At 36.8% G+C, this 25072-nt stretch overlaps 1 protein-coding gene across 1 annotated transcript; it reads left to right on the top strand.

The window, feature by feature from the left end:
• The first annotated feature begins 7622 nt into the window (after positions 1-7622).
• ZC3H15 (zinc finger CCCH-type containing 15) lies at positions 7623-19840 on the top strand. Its single transcript, XM_070943070.1, has 10 exons — positions 7623-7840; positions 12444-12545; positions 12717-12828; positions 12928-13080; positions 13871-13962; positions 14827-15009; positions 15559-15705; positions 15827-15928; positions 16176-16302; positions 18503-19840. The coding sequence occupies exons 1-10, from the start codon at positions 7757-7759 to the stop codon at positions 18694-18696; spliced, it is 1296 nt and encodes a 431-aa protein (XP_070799171.1). The 5' UTR covers positions 7623-7756; the 3' UTR covers positions 18697-19840.
• Positions 19841-25072: the final 5232 nt, after the last annotated feature.

Raw genomic sequence — 25072 nt, 5'->3', positions numbered from 1 at the left:
ATATAAATCTAGATACATTTTTTGCCATTGTTTAAAAGGTGCAACATTTGTAAAAACAGGAATTGTTTAAAACAAAGAATCATTCTAGATATTACAATCACTATACTACAGAAATCTTTCCAACCATGATTTTACCTTTTTCCATCTTAGTGCATACTTCTTAAATTAATTCCAAACTTTTACATACTTATTTTGAAATAACATACAATTCTAATTACATTTAAACTATGTAAAATTACATTTTAATACGCAGAGCCAGTTTGGTGCAGTGGTTGATGCATCAGACTAGAAACCAGAAGATCTAGTCCCATCTTAAGCACAAAGCTGGTGGGTGGTCTTGGGACAGTCACTCACTCTCAGCCTAGGAAGGAGGCAATGGCAAACCATTGTTGAAAAATCTTGTGAAGATAATTGCAGAGACTTGTCCAAGCAGTATCTGAGAATCAGAGATAAGTGAGAAAAAAAGCCAAAAAGATATTTTATTATTTTTAAATTCTGAAAACAATTTTGAACAATTAATTCTTTGGTCTTCCATTTTTTTTATATCTGCAACTTTTTTTGTTCTTGTCCAATATATTCCTATATTTCAGGGCTTTTCAGAATTAAATCATCTGCAAATGCCCTTAGGCTATATACTTTTTTTTTAATGTTCACCCCAGCAATTCTCTCATCCTGTCTTACATCTCTATTCAAAATTTCAAGAGCTAGGATGAATAACAATAGTGAAAGCGGGCATTGTCCCTTTGTATATATCACTAGGTTTTATCAATTCCCCAAGGACTCTAATATTTCTCAATAAATGAAATATATTTTTCCATTCAACATATAAACTTTGGTTAATACTTCAACTTCAGTTAAAGTATTTCAATATTGGTATATTCTTTGGTTTTTGAAATAAAAAGAATTAAAATTAAGTTCTGAAACATTGTGTTGCTACTTGGAGCAGATGTTGACTGCCATCTGCTGCTAACCTTGAAAATTTCTACATGTCCAGCCAGCTCCAATAAAGTTTTTTCAGCTTAATAAAATTTATTTATTTATTTATTTATTTTATTAAATTTTTATACCGCCCTTCTCCTGCTGGACTCAGGGCAGTGAACAGCCAAGAATAAAAAACATCCAATAAAAAATTTAAAATTATTAAAAGAATTAAACAAATGTTGGCCCAGATTTAAAACATCCCAACTAAAATCCGTTACAATTAAAATATCTAAGGGGGGGGGGGGGTTTACACCAGCCCAGCTTGATGAAATAGAAAAGTTTTGAGGGCACGGCGAAAAACACGGAGATCTGGTATCCTACGTATCTCCGTGGGCAGGTCGTTCCAGAGGGCAGGTGCTGCCACAGAGAAGGCCCTCCCCCTGGGGGTCGCCAGCCGACATTGCCTAGCTGACGGCACCCTGAGGAGTCCCTCTCTGTGGGAGCGAACTGGCCGGTGGGAGGCTATCGGTGGCAGAAGGCAGTCCCATAAGTACCCAGGCCCTGTGCCATGAAGCACTTTAAAGGTGGTAACCAAAACCTTGAAGCGCACCCAGAAGACCACCGGGAGCCAATGCAGCTCGTGCAGGAGGGGTGTCACATGGGAGTGGCCCATCGCTCCCATAATCCCCCACATGGCTGCATTCTGCACCAGTTCGAGCCTCCGGGTGTTCCTCAAGGGGAGCCCCATGTAGAGAGCATTGTAGTAGTCCAGGCGGGAAGTGACGAGAGCCTGAGTAACTGTGCGTAAGGAGTCCCGATCCAGAAAAGGATGCAACTGGCGAATCAGGCGAACTTGATGAAAAGCCCCCCTGGCCACGGCCGTCATATGCTCTTCTAAAGACAGCCGTGCATCCAGGAGGACGCCCAAGTTGTGAGCCTTCTCCGAGGGGGCCAGTAACTCACCCCCAATACCCAGCAATGGCACCATCTAGCTATATTCGGACGCCAGAAGCCACAGCCACTCGGTCTTGGAAGGGTTGAGTTGAAGCCTGTTTCTCCCCATCCAGACCCACATGGCCTCCAGGCACAGGACATCACTTCAAGGGCATCGTTGGGATGGCCTGGGGTGGAGATGTACAGCTGAGTATCATCAGCGTACTGATGGAACTCCACCCCAAAACCACGGATGATCTCACCCAGTGGCTTCATATAGATGTTGAACAGAAGGGGTGAGAGGACTGACTCCTGCGGCACTCCACAATCAAGGTGCCTCGGGGTTGACCTCTGCCCCCCTACCAACACTGACTGTGACCAGTCAGAGAGATAGGAGGAGAACCACCGTAGGACGGTGCCCCCCACCTCCAACCCGTCTAACCGGTGCAGCATGATATCATGGTCAATGGTATCAAAAGCCGCTGAGAGATCTAACAGGACTAGGATAGAGGAACAACCCCTATCCCGAGCCCTCCAGAGATCATCCACCAACGCGACCAATGCTGTTTCCATGCTGTGCCCAGGCCTGAAGCCGGACTGGAGCGGATCTAGATAGACAGCTTCATCCAGGTACCGAGGAAGCTGTCGTGTCACCATACTCTCAACAACCTTCACCACAAAGCGAAGGTTGGAGACCGGACGATAGTTAGCCAAAACAGCCGGATCCAGAGAGGGCTTCTTGAGGAGGGGCCTCACTACCGCCTCTTTCAAGGTGGACGGCAAGACACCCTCACTCAAAGAAGCATTAATAATCCCCTGGAGTCAGCCTCACGTAACCTCCTGGGAGGCCAGTACCAACCAGGAGGTACACTGGTCCAATAAACACGTGGTCACGTTCAGCCGTCCCAGTATCCTGTCCACGTCCTTGGGAGCGACATGATTGAACTCTTCCCAAATGACATTCTCAAGACTGGTCTCCATCATCCTGTCTGTACCTACCCAGTCAGAGACCAAGCCTTCCCGAATCTGAGTGATTTTATCATGCAGATACTGGACAAAATCCTCAGCCCAGCCCTGTAAGGGATCCTCCCATACTCCCAGATGGAGGAGGGAGCGGGATGGAGTATCAGTCAATGCAGGAATATTATATGATGTCAGATTTCAGGGGAAGGTAGATTGAATATTCTATCATTACCACCGCCATTGTGTAAATTAGCACATCTAAAAGAAATATTTAGTTCTTATGTGTACATAATCATTCATTTCAGAGGTGGTATTCAGCAGGTTCTGACCAGTTCTGGAGAACCGGTAGCGGAAATTTTGAGTAGTTCAGAGAACCGGTAAATACCACCTCTGACTGGCCCCGCCCCCATCTATTCTCTGCCTCCCAAGTCCCAGCTGATTGGGAGGAAATGGAGATTTTGCAGTAACCTTCCCCCGGAGTGGGGAGGGAATGGAGATTTTACACCAAGCCATGCCACGCTGACTAAGCCACACCCACAGAACTGGTAGTAAAAAATTTAAATCCCACCACTGATTCATTTCATACAAAAAGTAAAGTCTGTCTCAAGTCAAGGTAAATTCCTGGTAACTTCATGGACATAGCTGTTGCATGAGTCTCTCTCTTGTGGGTATTTGTTTCTTATTCTTCTTTTCTTCAAAATTAATGTATGTATGTACGAACATAGAATGAATTCTATCTCAAAAAGTCCATTCTCAGCCTGGGAATTATTATTCAAATTACCTATCATTTAAATCAGGGAAGTTGTGTAAGCTGCTTCCATAGGTTTAGTTGGCTAGCAAGCAGAAACTACATAATTTATCATTCAGGGATTCAAGGCTATGTTTAGAATGTGACATAATTGAAGAAATGGTGCTAAGCAAGTTTTATGAAAAAAGCATAAAAAGCAAAAAATCTAAAAGGCATGCAGAATCTCATATAAATACACTAACATTCAGAATCATTAGAATGTCAGAGTCCTGTCTCAGTGGGCTTTCCCAATGGGAAATTCCTCATGTCCACTTTTGTGGTAACCTGGTACTCAACTGCTTTGAAACTCATCAAATTTGGGTACGTGATGCATTTTGACACATAAAAATTGTTCCATATTCATTGTTTGTTTGGTACTCAACACACAAGCTAGAATTTGTCACTGTCAGTTGCCTTGTGACTCACTACGTTATTCCTTATGGGTAAAATTTGTTTAGTACTCATTATTTTTGGTACTCATCCCACCTCCTGGAAACAATTAATGAGAGTACCAAGATACCATTGTTGGCATTTTAAAAAATATTTTATATTGTCTTATTTTTTAAAAAAATCATGGATGTTTTAACTTGAACTTTTTAAGTATTAATTTTGGTTGCACCAAAATAACAAATACACACCATCCTAACTTAGAAGAGCCACTTCTTCCATGGCTCCTGCTCTCTGGAATATCTTTAATACCTGGAAGGGTATTAAAATCTGTCTCTGCCAGTTAGTCTGGGGTACAACAACAGGGGCACTTGTTGGAGATGATTGGTGGATTAACTGGGAAGAGGCTGCTCCAGTACTGATCTGATCTTTTTTTCCTCTTGCCTTTGTATTAATGATTTAAATATTTTCTGCACTTAGGATTTTAATTGCAAAGCACCCAGTGTCACTTTGCAGAGTGAGATGAGCAGCATATAAATAAAACAAATCAATAAAACAAATCTATCAACAAAAGCCATTACAGTCAAAGACAAAATGATCCAGATTAGAGACTACCTGCAAAAAGATTTGTAGGCTTGACATATAGTTCTACCCGTACCCATTTTAATGTGTTCAGTTTAAATAGTTTTAATAAGTTTTTATGTTACCGGTACTTTAATGTTTAATGGGAAGCCTACCCAGAGTTCCATATAAGATGAGAAGCTATATAAATGTTTTAAATAAATAAATAAACATAGCAAAGGGAGATGTTCATAGCTGCTAATTTGAGAGGGTGGAAGTTGAATCTGTCTTTCTTTATAAGCCTTTTACAGGTTGAGGAAGGAAGAAACTGAAGTGCAACTCTGGCTCCCTTATATATACAAAAAATTGATCCGATCATGAGTCTTGTGCAGGGACGCAGTGGCTCAGGGGCTAAGGCCCTGAGCTTGTCAATTGAAAGGTTGGCAGTTCAGCAGTTTGAATCCCTAGTGCCGCGTAATGGGTTGAGCTCCCACTACTTGTCCAAGCTTATGCCAACCTAGCAGTTCAAAAGCATTTAAAAAATGCGAGTAGAAAAATAGGGACCACCTTTGGTGGGACGGTAACAGTGTTCCGTGCGCCTTTGGCATTTAGTCATGCTGGCCACATGACCACGGAGATGTCTTCAGACAGCGCTGGCTCTTCGGCTTTGAAACAGAGATGAGCACTGACCCCTAGAGTCGGGAACAACTAGCACATATGTGCAAGGAAACCTTTACCTTTACCTAATGAGTCTTGTAGTTTGCATCTTACTCTGATTCCAGAATCTTCATAACATTTTTGAATAAGGAAGAACAGCTGTGTCAACATCAATTCCTCTAATCTTTTCCCTAAAAAAAGGAGAGATCAATCAAATACAGAAATGGAACTGGGGGTGGGGGAGATACAAGAAATAACACGGTACTATGGTACTTCAAAGAAAAGCATTTATTTAAATGTATACGCTGACAATTAAACACCATTACAGTTCTGGTTAGCATACAAAACAATTAAAATAAAACAATTTACATGAAGTACAAAAAAGAACCACCAATACTTTACAGTTCAGATAACCTACAAGGTGGCGTCTGTCTCCCATTCTAGCTCAAAGCCTGAGAAGAGCCAGGTCTTAAGAATTCGACTAAATAAAATCAAGCTGGAGCATATAAATCTCTGGAGGAATCACATTCCAGTGGACAGACAGCAGTAAAACCCATTTTCTCAATTCCATCAGGCTGGCATTGCTTAATCAATGGGGCCCAGAGCCTGATAGATTGTTTAGCATGAACAGAAAATACAGAAGGCAGGCAAGTGTTAGCCAAGCCCTAATACTCATTATATTTACTGAAGCCCACAGGATTTGGGTTCTTGTATCATTAAACAATCTTTGTTGCTACAGTTAGTTTTTGACAGAAAGCCAAACATGCTCCTACATCAGTTTTACTAAGCAAAAATGGGAAACAAATAATGAGTCAAAGTATAATGAGCAGCAGAGTTCAAAATTTGTAGAGCCAAAATATCCTCCCACTGGCATAAGTAGCTTGTCTGAATTCCAAAATCAGAAGTATCCGAAACACAAATGGGATGAGAAATCAAATCGTGTACAGCTCAATCGAGTTTTTGAGTTTATCTTTCAAAACCATCAAAATCACACTGCCCTGTCCAATATTCTTGTTCTTTGCCACAATCTCATGGAGGTTGCCACAATCTCATGGAGATCTTTACAAAAGTAGGTTCATGAAGCCTCTGGTGTAATAGAATAGAATAGAATAGAATTTTTTATTGGCCAAGTATGAATGGACACATGAGGAATTTGTCTTGGTGCATATGCTCTTAGCGTACATAAAAGAAAAGATATGTTCATCAAGAATCATAAGGTACAACACTTAATGATAGTCATAGGGAAACAGTCAATATAAATCGTAAAGATACCAGCAGCAAGGTTACAGTCATACAGTCATAAGTGGAAGGAGATGGATGATAGGAACAATGAGAAGATTAATAGTAATGCAGACTTAGTAGTTTGACAGTGTGAATTATTTGTTTAGCAGAGTGATGGCGTTCAGGAAAAACTGTTCTTGTGTCTAGTTGTTCTGGTGTGCAGTGCTCTATAGTGTCGTTTTAAGGGTAGGAGTTGAAACAGTTTATGTCCAGGATGTGAGGGGTCTGTAAATATTTTCACAGCCCTCTTTTTGACTCGTGCAGTATACAGGTCCACAATGGAAGGCAGGTTGGTAGCAATTGTTTTTTCTGCAGTTCTAATTATACTCTGAAGTCTGTGTCTGTATGTCTAATATAGGCATATATCTGTTTGGCTGCCTCCCATATACACACAAAGGACAATACCATAGACATCTTAATAAGGTTTAATCGATGATCTTGCCAATGTTGAAAAGCTAGGCAAATTCGAGTCTAACTAGGATTTGGACAGAAAGCCACCAGAGATGTTCCCAGGGTTAGAGTGAGAAGTTAAAAAAAATGCAGAAAACACCAATAAAGGAGAATATTTGTGGCTCAGGGTTGACATGAGGGATCCTCTCATGAGCTTGATGGCTTTTTTTTTTTTTTTTTGGGCAGACGTTTCATTACCCAAACTAGGTAACAACATCAGGGCTGATGATGTTACCTAGCTTGGGTAATGAAACGTCTGCAGGAAAACCAAGCAAGCTCAGAGAGATTGAGAGAGAGGACCTCTCAATGCAGAATCCTTTCCGCGGGGCTCACCTACGAACGTCGTAGGTATAGAGACCGACTTGAAAAGGAAGGCGTCGCCCTTTCAATCTCACCCTAATCCCGCCCCTCCCCCGTCTATTTCCCGCCCCCCGCCCCGATTTCGCAATCGGAAGCAAGAACTCCGTGACGTAATACACGAAACAGCTACCCTTGCGAAATGCATTGTGGGCGTTATACAAGGAATACAATGAATATATTCGCCGGCATTGCGATTCGCCGCCGCCTCCACTTCTGCGCAGCCGCACTTCCGTCTTGCGTTTCCGCCGCTTTCTTCACTGACGGCCTGTCGCAAAACTGAGGCATCTCTTCCGGCCGTGCTCCCTCCCTCTCGTTCGTTTCGACACTCGCTCGGCGGTCGCCCCCTCCGCTTCTCACTTGCCGTTAAGCCAAAGCGAGCGGCTGCTTTTCCCTCAGGGCCTTTTTTTTTTTCTTTCCCCCCTCTCTCTTTCCCCCCCTTCCCCCTTCCGTCCCGAAATGCCCCCGAAGAAACCGCCCCCGGCAGCGGCGGCGGGGGGGAATAAAAAAGCGGATCAGAAGAAGAAGGAGAAGATAATTGAGGTGAGTCCTCGGGCCTGAGTCCTCTTCAGCGGGGGAGGCTTCACGCGTTGCTCCCGGTTCTTTCTGCCTGCCTGCCTGCCTGCCTGCCTGCCTGCCTGTGGCAAAAGGAGCCTGGGCGGGGAAAAGGGAAACGGGGCTTCTCCTCTCCCTGACATGCCAGTTTTCCGCCTGGAGGAGTATAAATGGAGGGCGGTTGGGACCCAAAGGGCCTTGCCTCCTCCTCCTCCTCCTCCTCCTCCTCCTTGGGTTTAGATCACTTTTAGTAGGGGGAAAAAAAGTGTAGAGGAAGTCTGTCCCTCTTTTTGTTCGCGTTTCGCCTTCCTTAGACAACCCTTTGGGGAAGGGGGGGGGGAGAAACAGTTTTAGAAAGCTGACAGTGTACAGGTAGTCCTCGACTTACGGCCACAATTGAACCCAGAATGAATGTTGCCAAGTGAATTTTGGCCCATTTTACGACTTTTCTTGCCACGGTTGTTAAGGGAATCGCTGCAGATTAGAGTTTAACATTGCTAAAATACAAATAGAAATGCTTTGCATGCGACCTTAACGCCTGGTATTCTTGGTCACTACAGCAGATGAGTTGTACCTCGACTTACGACCACAATTGAGCCCAGAATGTTGGTTTATTTATTTATTTATTTATTTATTTATTGGTTCGATTTATATGCCGCCCTTTTCCGGAGACTCAGGGCGGCTTACAAGGCGTTAAGCAATAGCCTTCATACTTTTGTACATATATATTCAGTAGGGCTTTCGCGCGCGCCCCCCCCGCCCCCGCCCAAGCGGTGTTCTTTTTTATACAAAGTTAGCTTATTGCCCCCATAAACCGGGTCCTCATTTTACCTACCTCAAAAGGATGGAAGGCTGAGTCAACCTTGAGCCTGGTGAGATTTGAACTTGCAGTAATTGCAGGCAGCTGGTGTTACTTAACAGTGCTTTAGTCTGCTGCACCACCAAGGCTTTTAGCACCAAGATTGCTAAAGTGAGAAATTTGTTAAGTGAGGTTTGTCCCATTTTACGGCTTTTCTGGCCCCTGTTGTTTTAAGCGAATCCCTGCAGTTAAATTAGTAATACGGTTGTTAAAGTGAATCTGGCTTCCCCATTGAGTTTGTTTATCAGGAGGGGCGTAAAAGGGGATCATGTGACTCTGGGACACTGCGACCGTCATAAATATGAGTCAGTTGCCAAGCATCTGAGTTTTGATCACGTGACTATGGGGATGCTGCAACGGTTGTAAGTGTGCAAAATGGTCATAAGTCACTTTTTCAATGCTGTAACTTTGAAAGGTCACTAAATGAGCTGTTGTAAGTCAAGGACTACCTGTTGGCTAGGCATCAAGATTTTTGTGGGTTCTATTAAGATTTAAAAAGTGTATGTAGGTAACTTTAAGTAACAGTATATTTAAAGAAATGCAACAGACTGTATGTTACTCCCTAAAGAAACTTTTAGAGGCTTTGTTTTCTTATCTCAGTCTTAGTTTGAAGCCTGGGATGATGATGGAAAAAAAAAAGGCATGTAAAGAAGCCAAGGCATCTGTTGACATTTGTAACTGATGCTGGAATTAATTTTGGACTGTATGAAAATGTTCCTAATTGTAGGTAACTTTCTCAGAATCATTCTATATCCGGCTATTATTATGGATTTATTACCCATATATCTCATGTTTTGTTTTAGGTACTAAAAAGGATGGCATATATGGGAATCTCTCCTAATTTGATTCTTATAATGACAGTCCTGTGTGCTCAGTGTAGCTGAGAGCGAAGGAATGGTGCAAAGTCACCCAGTGAACTTTGTGAGTGAATATTTGAGCCAAGGCTTCCCTGGTTCTCCATATTGGCTGACTGAAATTACAGCAATTTATGAAAAGGTTTACAAGCCCCAGTGAATCCTTTCATAGAAGTTAAAAACCACAAAAGAATTTTAAAAAAAAGATTTTTACATGCCAAGGCTAAAAACTTCAATTCTGTTAATAGGAAGAATTATTGAGCACAGCTGGAATGCTGCTACAAATATGGATGTAGTTTCAAGGAATTAACACCATCAAAGTATCAGGCTTAAAGTTCTGTTTTGTATCTATATACAACAGAATGCACATTGGAGTTGGCTATAAAAGTATATTTATTAAACCTATGTAGAGTAACAGTTTTCCTTCCATGAATAGATTTGAACTATGGGGGTTCACGGTTGTCAGAGTTGTCAGAGTTAATGCAATTTATTTCTGTGAAGTAATTTGCATTGGCTTTATAAATAGTTGGGACCAGTGCTGCAGGATACAGCATACACTGAAACAACTTTTCCTGGAAGATATTTGGCACGTGCCTAAGGGGCTCCAGGCCTTATGGCTCTGTTGTTCAGCACAGAGTTCCATTCAGACCACCTCAATCCAGAAATACTTTGGTGAGTGGTGAAGGAAATAGACCCTCATCTCAGTCTTCTCCTGTAGAACTTATGCTCGAGCAGTTTGCCTTGAAGGGACTGCAGAGCAGCTTCGAGGGAAGCTCTGCCTAAATCTTTGAAACAAGACATCTTTTTAAAGCTTTGGACAGCCTTTATATAACAATCGCATGAAGCCAAATTTATTTTGAATTATTTTATGATTTACACTGCTAATTTATGATATAAAAGGTGTATCTAGCCTCTAAAAAGTTGTAGTGGTGTAACAGCTCAAATGATATGTCATCTTGAATCTTGGGATAAAACTGATAGGATTGGATTTTGTGCAAAAACAAATTCTGTTAATGTTTGCTGGAATAGTAATCAAGGATTACTATTAACAATGTTCATCCACAAGACCAATATTCTATTATAGTTTACCAAAATGAACACTGTAATAAATATTTTTAGACTTGGGGTTATTTATATAGGCTATTAAAACAACCTATGGACATGACTATATTAAGTTATTATATAGAGCTGTATAAGTGAATGATAAATACCTCACAAGTCCATTTTTCAAAGAATTTAAAATCTAAAATGGAGATAGTGAAACTATAGAGGAAACTAGTCCCTTTCAAACCTTACTTAAACTGAAACAAAGGATACATAATTGAAATAATCCTATATTCTTCATATGCCTCCGTATGAAGAATATAGGATTATTTCAATTATGTATCCTTTGTTTCAGCTTAAGTAAGGTTTGAAAGGGACTAGTTTTAAAGGATTCAAGAAAGAAAAGTTTGGCTGTGACTATTATCTCTAAGAGAGTAGTAGATGAGAGGTAATACTGTGAAGAATGAAACATTGGAAGAAAGTGTGGTTTGATTCTGTGATATTTAAAATCTTAAGCAGTGTAAGGATTACATCAGTTGGCATACTCAGGCTTTCTGGGAATAACTCAACACATTGCTGCAGTTCTTTAGATATTATAAAAACACTCTTGAAACAAAAAAATAATTTCCTACTTTGATGATGGCAGTGCTAGACATGAAAGACAAATGATCATGCTACTAATTTGTTAAAATTGACAATTTCAGATAAATTTGCTAGGGAGAAAGTGTTCCTCTTACTCAAATTTTAATCATTCTCCAGTAAAATCTTTAAGGTATCATTTTTGCTTCTGCCTCTCTTGTTAATTTCTTTATAAGGTATTATACAAAATATTTGCAATATTTATAAACCTCAGAATAAGGCAAAGATAAAGTAATAATTAGATCACACGGTGTTATGGATATAATATCAATTGAACTCTTTAAAAAACAAAGTGAGAGATTTACTATCTTCTAACAAGCTTTGAGAACTTTGAATATCTTGCTAAAAATAGAAATGGATAACTTGATTGTTGTTGTCAAAGAAAGGTTAGAGACAGTTTCAAGATTTGTTGAATCATTTGGAGTGAAAAATACATTAACCTATAAAAATGTGGGATTTAACTGGCTGAACTGTAACACTGTAGCAGAGAAAAACTAAAGAGGTATATACTCAAAGCTATATTTAAGGCTGTTTGCATATTGTGTTATATGAAGGGAAAATAAAAATGCTTAAAAGCTTCCACCCTAATTATATTCAAATAAATAATTGTAATGGTCCATCTACTTTAATAGCCTGATATTTTTGTTGATAGAATTTTAGGGTATATGCACACAGTTCTATTTCATATATTTTCTTTTTAGCTTCCTTTGTATGCAGAATATTTTGCTTCAGTTTTACTGTCACCTAAGCATGTTCATCATAATCCTGAATCTGCAGGGCTTTGAGAAATTAAAATCTTTCAGTTATTTAAATAACCAATTTAAAATCTCCAAATTTTATTTATGGCCCAAGACCAAACACAATAACCAACTGTATTTATATGGATACAACCACCAGACATTGTGTCTGAGAAGAAAATTAATATATATTGCAAGAAATTGGACTGATGGATAAGGAAGAAATAATGCATGTTTCCTTTTGATTGGCATTTCTCATAAAAAAATGTTTTATTATTCAAGTGGACATATTCTTGAATGTTAATTGTATTCTAATAAAACAAAAATGTTTTTAGTTAGAGTTTGTTTTTACTAAGGATAAATTTCAAAAACTTCAAGCAAGGGCAGTGCACAAAAGGAGACAAGTGCAAATTTTGTAAAATGTAATGCTAACACTCATGCAAATATTTCAAATTTAGGATAAAACATTTGGCTTAAAGAACAAGAAAGGAGCAAAACAACAAAAGTTTATCAAGGCAGTGACCCACCAAGTTAAATTTGGTCAACAAAACCCACGGCAGGTAAGTAAATATTTACTAGGCTTTCCTCTTTTCCCTTTGCACATATCATGATTTGATTTCTTTTTTATTATATCCATGTTTATAGCCATATGGCTATGGGTAGTATAATTATATGCTAAATTAAATACTAAACCATAACTTATGTATATTAATGATGATATGCTTTACTAGGCTGCTCAAGTAGATGCTGACAAAAAATTGAAGAAAGATGATAAGAAGAAAGAATTGCAAGAACTGAATGAGCTTTTCAAACCTGTAGTTGCAGCCCAAAAAATAAGTAAAGGTAATTTTCTTAATAAATTTACATTTTTTTAGTGTTCCATTTCAGGTTTATTTGTTTAATGTGAAAAAAATTAGACTAAACAGTGTGCAAAATTTACAGGAGCAGATCCAAAATCAGTAGTCTGTGCCTTCTTCAAGCAAGGGCAGTGCACAAAAGGAGACAAGTGCAAATTCTCTCATGACTTGTCTTTAGAGAGGAAGTGTGAAAAGAGAAGTGTCTACATTGATGCACGAGATGAGGAGCTTGAAAAAGGTAAGTTATTTCTGAAAAACGGTTCTGTAAGTTAGTATAAATAATATTTCTTAGGGTAGGTATTCTCTTAGATGAAACTTTGTAAGTAGCTGTGAGATCTGTTTTCTGCCATTTTAGCAAGATATTTCTTGGTTACCTGTGATTTCAGGACAATAACAATAAAAATAATAATTTTAAAAAATCCAAATTATCATGCTGTTGGTAAAGGCTTTCATAATAAAAACAATGCAGTGTTATAAGTACATCTTATTAAGCATGAAATAGTGCTTTTTATTTACTATTTAGATATGTTTGTAAGATCAAAAACATTGGATTTTTTTTTACTCAGCCACAGTTCGGTGCTATAACTAAATCTAGACAAATATTGTGACTTGTTCAGTTTCATGCATACTGCATGAAAGTGCACATTTGCAGTTTGTCTCAATGAAAAAATTCAAGTCTTATCAACCAACTAGGAAAGGGGATTGGTTGACATTACCTGAATGCATAGTTCATTAATATAATGGTAAATCATGTTCTGTCTAAAATGCCAGTATGAATATTTGCTAAGGTATTCAAATCAAACATTTACTATGTTTTTGATAACATTGCCCTGTTTTGTATGAACTAATACATACCTAGAGTTTAATATTTCTTTTTGTTCATATTACTCCTTACATCCTAAATATTCATAAACGTATAGATGAAATCTTTCTCTTTTTCCTGGCATGTAATGGAGAGGTTGTTAATGGTGATTAAGGTGCTTTCTTAAAACATTTCTTTTCATGAAACATTCTGCTATTCTGTCTAGACACAATGGATAACTGGGATGAAAAAAAGCTGGAGGAGGTAGTGAACAAGAAGCATGGGGAAGCTGAAAAGAAAAAACCTAAAACACAAATCGTATGTATTTTTGGTTCTTAATTAAAGAACTTGTACTATTTTCTTTATGTAGATTTACATATTATTTCATTGTGTATTCTCTCCATTTAGGAGAGAAAGTTGCTGATAAAATGAACTGAAATACTCACTGTGTGCTATGGAAGACTAGTGTAATAATAGCTGAAGCTTTTCAAAACTTCCACGATTCAAAAATATAGTTTGTTTTAGCCTGGGCAAATTAACCTTAGTAATAGCATACGAACATAATACAATGCAAGGAAATATGGAATCCATAGAATAAGAACTATCTCAGGCATATAATTATTTTGCCATAGATTATTTAATGTTTTCTGGATGTAATTCCAACTTTGTTTTTACTACTTCTATTTTATTTTAGACATGAAAGGCATGAAGGTGGGCTTGAGATTTATGTAGAGAAAACAAATCCTATTTCAAGGAATGATACATGTGTCAGTATAAAGGAATAATTTTGGAAATATAGGTACTGTATAAACTAACTTTTCCCAATCATAAAGAGCTACTTCAGATGTATTCAGGATTATATAGTTACTAAGTAACTATGATAATGCTAATATGAATAGAGAATGAGATAACAAATGTAGTAATATCATCTGAAGGGATTGGTGTCAAATACAAAAATAACTAAGAGCATTTTAACTAAAACAATTACATCTTGGGGGGGGGAATGAATGTTGGACACTTCATTCTGTGTAAATAAACTAAACATGGCATATTATCTTCTCAAGATGCTTTAAGATTGCTCCAGGTGAATTCATATATTTGCATTTTGTCCCCAGGAATAAGAAGCATTCTCTTGTGGGTATAAAATAGAAAACAGAGTTTGATGCTAAATGTTTAATGCAGGTGTGCAAGTATTTCCTTGATGCTATTGAAAACAACAAATACGGCTGGTTTTGGGTCTGTCCCGGTGGAGGTGACAATTGTATGTACCGCCATGCACTTCCTCCTGGTTTTGTGCTCAAAAAGGACAAAAAGAAAGAAGAAAAAGAAGAAGAAATTTCTTTAGAAGATCTAATAGAAAAAGAGGTAATGTAACCACTTACCCTGAAATAGATAAGAGTGGGGGAAGGAATGCAGTTATTTGGGCAATGAAAGTATCCCATTAATTGAGTATAGCTGACAATGTTAAATTGAAAGATATTATTATTAAATTGCAATAACTTTTTAATTATTGAGAAAGGTAGAGCTACAGTATTCTATTATCTTACTTTAAAAAATTAAGCTTTTTAATTTCTGCAACATTAGACATTATGAAAATAAATACTAGTATTTGCCTCCAGGGGGCACTCATTTATCTTAACTGAATATCTTTATGATAATAAATTTTTAACCTTAATTTTAATTTATACTTTATATTTCCAAATCCTTGTAGATTGTGGAACCCACAATTTAAAAATATGAAGTCCTGCTTTTGGTTCCAAATAAGCTAGAAATTCAAGGGGTCTAAGCCATATATACTCGCATTTTGCTGAAAAGATTTATGATACATTTAGATTTTAATGTACTAGAGAGAGAAAAATGAGAAACAAGGAAGTCTTTTAAGATCCCGCTCATTGATCATTTTTTATCTTGCAGCGTTCTGCCTTAGGATCAAATGTTACTAAAATTACTTTAGAGTCTTTTCTTGCATGGAAGAAAAGAAAAAGACAAGAAAAAATTGATAAAGCTGAGCAAGATATGGAAAGAAGGAAAGCGGACTTTAAAGCTGGTAAAGCATTGGTGGTATGTTCTCCTTTTTTATATAGCAAAATTAAGCCATAGTATTAATGGATGTTGTTTTTATATCCATCTGTCTGTAATTGTTACATTTCTGGTTAAATTTGGTCCTTTTCTCCATGGCTAGATCAGCGGGCGTGAAGTGTTTGAGTTCCGTCCAGAACTAGTTGATGCAGATGATGAAGAAGCAGATGACACCCATTATATTCAAGGGACAGGAGAAGATGAGGTAAAGCAGCTGCAAGAGAAATGTGCATGTGGGAAAAAAGTCCTTCCACAATTCAACAATCCTGTAGTTAAATGCACATGCTAAATTCCTCCATCAGTACTTGTTTTAAGGTTGTAGTCCAGTGCACAAGCAATTGAATATAAATGTTATTAAATAGGGGGGTTGACTAATTTTGAAATAATTTTTTGCTATAAGAAACACTAATTAGAAAGCCTAATTAAGGGAAACCATGTTTCTTCCACTTCAGGTTGATGAACTTGTCCGTATAAATGATATCGATTTGAATCTTTATGTTCCAAAAGATGTGGATGAGACTGGAATTACTGTAGCTAGTCTGGAACGATTTAGCACATATGCTTCCACTGAGAAAGATGGTAAGGCATTTAAGAACCTGTTTTATGCTAATGGGGAAGATTTTGATAATTTTTATATTTTGAATATTCTATATTTAATAGTGAATCCCAAAATATGACTCCTGTTGTGTGATTTGTTTTGATAATTGAATTCCTCAGACAGAATACTTTGTAAATCTTAATAATCCTATAAAATATTCTTTTTTTAAATTACACGTGTAGTCTCCCAACTGTTCAACTAAAAATAAAAAATAGTATTTGAAATGGCAGAAAATAAAACACTGGTTAACTAAGAAAGTTATAATAAACAGCTATCTGCAACTCATTTGAGAGAAAAAAGTACTGCTTTCTGTAATAAATTAGGTAGCATTTTTTTTATATAATTAAAAATACTTGCAGAATAAAAGAGACTGGAGATGGCTTGGTCTCCCTAGATTTCAATCTTAGACACTAATTAAATGGCATTATTTTAAAATAAAGAACTGGAACTGAAATACGCAACCCAATTTAAAGAACATATGCATGGTAAAATATAAAAACATGTTTTTTTCCCCAAAAAGTACAGAATGTTTCTTAAGTTATCCTGAATAACATAAAAATGGGTGCAACAACATGATAAAATTGTTTCCAAGTAGAAGAGTCAAAACCTCTTCTTGAAAATAAAGCTAAAGTCCTAAATCTGCCTGCTCAGAAGGAACTTTTTGCATCTTTTGAAATACATACATTTCTCTAGGTTAAGTATAGTAGACTCCTGATTTCTGAAAAGTTTATTTTGAAGTGTAATGCTTTGAGTTTTACTTTGTAGTTCCTTAGCTTTGATATATTTTTCAGGTACATCAGTCTTGCTTAATGATATTAAATATGATTGATGTGTAAATAGAGACAAGTTTGTGTAGTGTGATTTATTCATTCATTCATTCATTCATTCATTCATTCATTCATTCATTCATTCATTTATTGAATTTATATACTGCCCTTCTCCCCGAAGGGACTCAGGGCGGTGAACAGCCGAAAATTAAAATAACATACAATATAAAAGTTAAGATAACTAAAAATAAATTAAATTAGTCGGCCTCCCAATTTAAAACCCCAAGCTATACAATTAAAAACTAACCCATAAAACCTATTCAGGCCAGGCCGGCTTTCAGAAATAAAAATGTCTTCAGGGCCTTACGGAAAGTGCGGAGATCCGGGATCAGCCGTATTCCGGGAGGTAGCTCGTTCCAGAGGGCAGGTGCTCCCCCTGGGGGCCACCAGCCGACATTGCTTGACCGACGGCACCCTGAGGAGGCCCTCTCTGTGAGAGCGTATTGGCCGGTGGGAGGTTATCGGTAGCAGAAGGCGGTCTCGTAAATACCCTGGCCCTAAGCCATGGAGCGCTTTAAAGGTGAGAACCAACACCTTGAAGCGCACCCGGAAGACCACCGGGAGCCAGTGCAATTCGCGCAGGAGAGGTGTTATATGGGAGCGCCATGTCATTCCCGTAATCACCCACGCGGCCGCATTCTGGACCAGTTGGAGCTTCTGGGTGCTCCTCAGGGGGAGCCCCATGTAAAGAGCATTGCAGTAGTCCAGGCGAGAAGTGACAAGAGCATGAGTGACTGTGCATAAGGAATCCCGACTCAGAAAGGGGCACAACTGGCATATCAGGCAAACCTGATAAAAAGCCCCCCTGGCCACGGCTGTCATGTGCTCTTCTAAAGACAGCCGTGTGTCCAGGAGGACGCCCAAGTTGCGAGCCTCCTCTGTGGGGGTCAATGACTCGCCCCCAATAGCCAGCGATGGCACCAGCTGGCTATATCGGAATGCCGGCATCCACAGCCACTCGGTCTTGGAAGGGTTGAGTCGAAGCCTGTTCCTCCCCATCCAGACCCACACGGCCTCCAGACACTGGGACATCACTTCAAGGGCATCATTGGGGTGGTTTGGGGTGGAGATGTACAGCTGAGTGTCATCAGCGTACAGATGGCACCGCACCCCAAGGAACTGACCTAGAAACTCTTGAGACCTTGAGTTTGAATTTCGCCTTACACACAAAGCCAGTTTGGGGACATTGGGCCAGTCGCAATCGCTTAGGCTAGGAAGCAAACAAAGGAAAACCATTGCTGAAATTTAGCTGAGGAAATTGCAGGGACTACTTTGGGCGGTGGCCAGAGATTAACAGGCACTGAAAGACACACACACACACACAAATGATAATAATTATTATTTTATTTTTCAGACAACAAGTTAAGTGAAGCTTCAGGGGGTGGACTTGAAAATGGAGAGCAAAGTGATTTAGATCCTGACAGTGACATGGAAGGCAACCCAGAAAATGGTGTAATTGATGCTGTACCTGTTGATGAAAATCTATTTACTGGCGAGGACTTGGAAGAACTAGAAGAAGAACTAAACACACTTGATTTAGAAGAATGAACAAGCAAATCACACTTGATTTAGGAGAATGAACAAGCAAATCAAACATTGGCTTCATCTGGTTTATCTAAAATTTTAAATGGAGTGTTCTTGGTTCCTCATGTGATTCTGGAAAGAACATTAAAGCAGAAATATTTCGCCAATTTTTCTGATTCAGTCTTAACCAGTTTCATAATAAACTATTCATGTAATACATCGAAAAGATTCCTTTAATATACAGGGATATTGTAATGAAATCTCAAAAGTAGAAGACTAGCTAATTTTCCACAGAATATAAAGTTGAATGGGGCTGTCAGGTCCTTGAAGAGATCAAAGCACAACTGCATCTAAGTTAAGTGTGCTTGAATGATTTAATTTTAAGATATATTAATAACAGATTGAAATGGCTGTTCTCTGCTGAAATTGATCAGAAATTTTAAAGCAAACATACTCATGGTGGAGACTCATAAAGTGACACTCTAGTATGGGGCTCTGTTTTCCATATTAAACATAACTGACTGACAAAAGTGTAAAATAAAGGCTGTATGATTGAAAATATTGATCCCAGTATACATGCATGTTTTGCAGGCAACAATAGACTTGAACAAAAGTAGTTTTATAATCTTGAGGAAATGATTCTGAATTCAAATGCACATCCCTTTTGTTGATCCAAAAACCAAACCAAAAATCCAGATAGAGCCGTGATTTCCACAACTTTATTCTTGTATCAATATCTACTGTAAATTTTGTGATAGTTTAGATTTCTGCTTTGAGTCACCTGTCTTAGTGGAAGACTCTAGCATTCTTTCTTATCTAGAAGTAAAGTAAAAACAAGTTGCACATAATTGAAAAATGAGTTACTGAATTACAATGGCATTTTAGATAAAATGTATGAGCCAGGTGGATTAACGTTAAATATTTGCTTTGCATTTTGTTTTATGACATTCAGAAGCCATCCTAACATTTTATTGCAAAGCAATGATGTAAGAAAGGCTGTCTGACTGATGTGAACTTTGACATGTCTTAGAAATTGGGCTTTTGTATTCATTTCAAAAGTGTCTCTTGTGTCTAGCTTGAAATCAACAGCCTATGTACAAATCCAAAAACTTATTATTTGGAAAGAGGTTTATGAACACTTGGAATTAAAAGTAATTTCACTGCTTGATCTATTCTAGCTGGTAAAAGGCAACTCGTTGCCCCATATCCAGAGAAGTGTGTACTATCTTTTTTATTGTACGTTGATATTTGAATGTAAAATAGAAGGTTGTAGACTAGTAAATGAAATCTTCCTGGAATTCTACTGGCTTCCAACTGGATTAAGGAAGGAAACAAAGCTGATATAATGTATAGTGAAATGGCTCTTCAAGATTGCCATTATTTTTATACTTCATGTATAAATTATACCTAAATGCAAATCCAGTTTCTTCTTTGTCTGTCCTTTTCTCCCTCCAGCCCCTTTTTAGATTATTCCTCTTGGGTTTATTGCCTTCATTTCCCAACTCTGCAGAGATTTATGGACTCAAGCTTACATTTGTTTTTTAAGTACCACAACATATCTCAGCATACCTGTTTGCAAAGGGAATATTAATGTTTACACCTTAATATTTCTCCTTTAGAAAAAGTTTGGAAGAATATTCACAACAAAAGTAAATACTCAATAAGCCTATTAATGTTATTTATAGAGAATTAATTGTGATGGCTTTATTTATTTTTCCAGTGTTGTTCATTTTTACTATATCAAACAAACTATAATGAAATATAAATACATTGATTTTTTTTCTGAAAGTGATTTAATTTTTTGACTAATAGATGAAGCTATGTTTTTTTTCAGGAATTAAATATTCAGCTCTGTTTCTGCATATAGTAACTTATTAAGAAGCAGGTTTTCATAGATTACTAGAGTGATTGCCTCTCAAATTCTTATCTCGGATTTCAGAAGGAATATATTAAAATTGGTAAATCACTCTAAATCTTGCTAAATTTGATAATGTCCTAAATCTGAAAAATAAGCTCTTGAATAAGAGTATTCTGGGTTGTAGCTAAAATCACATCACATTTGTTGTTTTCATGAACAACACTCTTCCAATGAGCCTTAGGATTCCTTGAAATATTGCTTGACAAGTGTTTAATAGAACTATTAAAACGTCTATTGAAATAGATCCAGATTATCAAGTTGGAAATCATGTAAATGGTTTAGTGAAGTGGTTTATATTTCTAGTAAAGGAATTTACTGGAATTGGCCAAGCAATTTGGTCTGTTTGTTATTGTGAGATGGTCCTACGGCAGTGACATTTTAGATTTCTTAAATTAAGAGTATCTTTCAGAGTCACACAGGAGACTGAAAGAATATAATAGAAAGAGGCTATAGTTTTAGAAGGCTCCAAGTAATTCTTCTGAATCATTTTTGAATCATGCACAGCCCTACAAATACTTCTGGTGCACTCTGAGAACCTTGATTTGCATGTGATTTGTTGACTTGTTTCTAATTAATTTTCATGGCATTTCCATGTGATTTCAAAAGAAGTTTTCAGGTCCTAACTTTTAAGGTCAACACAGACTTGGAATTCCATCCACAAAAGTTTGCTTACTACAGCAACACCCAGTTTCTATAAAATCATGTGGATTTGATGTTTCACCAGGATTGGCTTACAGAAATATAGGAAACAGATGGAGAGAGGTTAATTTGAGAAAGGTTGAAAAGTTCTTCAAAAGTCATAACATTTTTGGAAAGGTAAGTGCATAGGTCCTTTATACATTTTGTATGATGTCAGGATTATAAATAATGTACTGCCTGATATAATGATTTTAGAATGCTAGAAGAAATATTAGTAAGCTCATGTTTATTATTCAAGGTGACTGAAAATGTGTCCCTACTGTTATGGACCTTACACTCTTAGTCATACACATTTTTTTAAAACATAGTAAGACTTATTTATGGCCAAAGAAGTATAGGTTTATGGTGTATGCAGCGGAAACAAATACAATTATGAAGAATCAGTAGACATAGTAAATATATGGAACTTTTATATCAGGAAACAATGTACATGATTTTTATTGTGAAACAAAAACAAAAAAATTGATTTTTTTCCTATTTTATTTTTTCATGATTTGTATTCATTCTCTGATTCTTTGTCTTCCTGTTTGCTATTGGCAATTGTTGACACATATTTCTAGATAGGTACACCCGTGTACCTACAGTACTTTGGTGCCAGTAATATTAATATAAAATATATAAAATTAATTAATATAAAATATTAACTTTAATATTAAAAAGTAACTTTTAGAAGTATTGTTAAAATGTATAAAAGGAAATGTTATTTACTAATAGTAAATAACATTTCCTTTTATACATTTTAACAATACTTCTAAAAGTTACTTTTTTAAAAAAATGTAATCTAGCCTAATACAAATTTAAATGCTTAATTAATCAATGTTCATATGTACCCAAGGACTCAGTCTTCACTGGAACTCTAGCATGGAGAGTATCAACTTTAATTGATTGGAATCTCAATCTTGATTAGTTTCTTCACATTTAAAATGTACATTTTCCCAAAGAAAGCTAATTCCACCTAAAAATATAGGAGTTATGGATTAAGTACTTCTAGCATGCAATCTAAAGAAAAATAATGTATTTTGGCCCTAAATTGGCATAAATTGTTTTCAAGGTAATATGTTTACTTTAAATTATTAACATATTATGTTTGTGGTTTCAGGGGACATATTCAGTACATGTGTATGCGTATTGACTAAGTGGATTTTGTGGCACTAGTGAAAACAGTAATGAGAAAGTATTGTGAAAAATTAGTTAAAACTCGTCTCTTTTACCTGAACAGCTTACTCTATGTTAATATTGACTTATGGAGCATTTTTCAAAGCCATAGTGTATATGTAAACCAGTTCAGATACTTTACCATGTAAAGTATCATACAGGATAAGGCAAATGTTTTCTAACTCTACTATGATGTTCATAAAACTGGCTCATGTCTTCCTGAAATTTCTATCCCCTAATCTAACTCAGTCTCTGGATCTGTCTATAGTGCATACTGTATTTGCAACAAAGAAAAATGCTTTTAATAAAATATAGTAAACAACTCTACATTTTTCATATTTTCTAAGAGCTTTTTCTGTAACCAGTACAGAATCTGTGCAGAAAAATAAGAACACGATCCATTACTTTTCTCCTGCTGATTTTACTCTAATTGCCATTTTAGTGGAATGCACGCTGGTGTGCAAAACATCTTCACTTTAACTATTGCTTATTAGTCATTACACTGGAATCTAAGAAATCTAAGTCTGAGGATTTATCCCATAGATATTTGTTGCTGTTGTAACAAATGTTGTAAATAATTAATGAGATACTGGAGAATGTGGCTTTGGATGTTGAATACCTCCCCTGCTTCCATGTTATTTAAAAAATTTAGAAGGAGGAAACTTGGTGTTGCTGTTTTGCAGGGCTTCATTCCCCATTGCTAACTTGCAAAATCTAAATACTAATTGGTATCTTTAAAAAATAAAAAGAAGAAAGCAATAAGATTCATACTCAATGAAAGATCTTAATATAAGCCTGTGGGCCTATTACTGTCAAGGAAGCAATGTCCGTCCCCTTGCCTCCCAAATACTAGGTGATCGGTAGGCCTTTTGTTAAAACAATTCAGAACAGCTGCAAACATTTCCTGAGGAACTTCTAATTATTATGGGCATTCCATTATGTAAATCTAGAACAGTGATGGCTAGATTCTAGAGTATTTCAGGTATGTTAGGGCTCTTTTATGTATAAAGATACATAAAATTCAGGTCAATTGTAGCTTTCAGATCATTAGCTTCACTTTCACAGAACTATAGTGAACAAGACTTTACTATAAAAATAATGTTTCAGAAGGGAGTTCTGAATTCATAGGAAGCTGACTTATATCAGAGCATAATTCAGTTTTGATTAATATAGGCTACCTAATTGCCAGCAGCCCTCCAAGATTTAGAAACAGGTATATTTCCTATCCATAATGTCAGACATAGCCAACAGTATTTAAAGCTGCTTTATTTTATTTTTTTTAAAAAAATGGATTCACAATAGATGCCAATAAATTCATAATACATTGTTTGAATATAGCAAACAGGGATTGAACCAGGGATTTTAATATACAATCCATGTTCTGCTTAGAAAGGGCTTTATTTTAAACACTTTTACCAAATTTGTATGCATTAATTGTGGAAGGGAGGGAGAATAAAGAAGAAACTGAAAATAGTGAAGTCCATATATGCTACTATGTATGCAAATTAAATTTAAAATATATGGCACATTGGAGAATTTCTAAGGTATTGATTCCACTGATGTAGCTTGTTCAGTGTCCAAGCTCAAAGAGATGGTTTATTGATCATTTTGGATGCAAACCTAGAATAGAGTTTAACTATATTATAGCTTGAATAAATATTTTCTGCTTTGCTTAATGTAATATACACTGCTCAAAAAAATAAAGGGAACACAAGCAGAAGACATCTGAGATCTGAATGAATGAAATAGCCTTATTAAATACTTTGTTCATTACATACAATAGTTTTGTGTTCCCTTTAGTTGTTTGAACAGTGTATAAACTACTGTATGTAAAGAACAAAGTATTTAATAAGGCTATTTCATTCATTCAGATATCGAATGTCTTCTGCTTGTATTCCCTTTATTTTTTTGAGCAGTATATTTATTATGATGCCTTTTTGTATGAGAATACATAGAAAAAAAAGTCTTAATATATTATATTAAAATGACTGGTAACTCAGTATTTGCAAATCTGGATAAGCATATGTGCTGTTATGAATCTCTCACTATATTCTCCTGGGTTTCAAAAAACCAAAAACTTGTTTTCTCTGTAAGATAAATTGTTATGCAGGAATACAGTAAGCCACACTCTGCAAAATATATTGATAATTCTCTTGATAAAACAGCATTAATGATGAAGATACTGCCTATGGGATATTGTTAGGCATATTAGGCAGCTTTTATGACAGAAAACTGGAAAACTACTTCAGGTTAAAAGTGAAGCCAACTCACATATTTTCTATTCATGTGAAAGTCCATATTTGGACTTGATCTCATAGTTATCTATACTTTTCATATTGATTATATTAACTGCTTGGTTCAGGAAAAACTAAAAATAGCAAACGGGAGACAGATTTTTAATCCAGTCCAGGTACTGAATCATAACATACAAATTAATGAAGATTTTTTTTCCTGTAAATAACCAAAGGTTCTATATACCAAATATGTCAAGCATCTTTCAGTGTTTTCCCCTCCTAACATGTTGACTGTTAATTTATATTATTTTACATACTATTTTTAGACAATTACAGGAAAACACCTAAATGTATCTTGTGGACATTTGGACATTTCCTGAGGGAAAATAAGTTT

Source organism: Pituophis catenifer, unplaced genomic scaffold (genome assembly GCF_029215685.1).
Source record: "Pituophis catenifer annectens isolate HBS135680 unplaced genomic scaffold, rPitCat1.0.hap2 SCAF_1, whole genome shotgun sequence".
NCBI classification, from domain to species: Eukaryota; Metazoa; Chordata; class Lepidosauria; order Squamata; family Colubridae; genus Pituophis; species Pituophis catenifer.
Note: the sequence above shows the minus strand (reverse complement) of the source record. Positions and strands in the feature narration are given on the sequence as shown.

Bases quoted from the DNA above. Each gene is read 5' to 3' on its own strand.
- ZC3H15 (XM_070943070.1), top strand. From the start codon at position 7,757: ATGCCCCCGAAGAAACCGCCCCCGGCAGCGGCGGCGGGGGGGAATAAA. The intron at 12,829-12,927 runs GTAATTTTCTTA...CAAAATTTACAG, and splicing joins AGCCCAAAAAATAAGTAAAG to GAGCAGATCCAAAATCAGTA. The intron at 15,929-16,175 runs GTAAAGCAGCTG...CTTCCACTTCAG, and splicing joins AAGGGACAGGAGAAGATGAG to GTTGATGAACTTGTCCGTAT.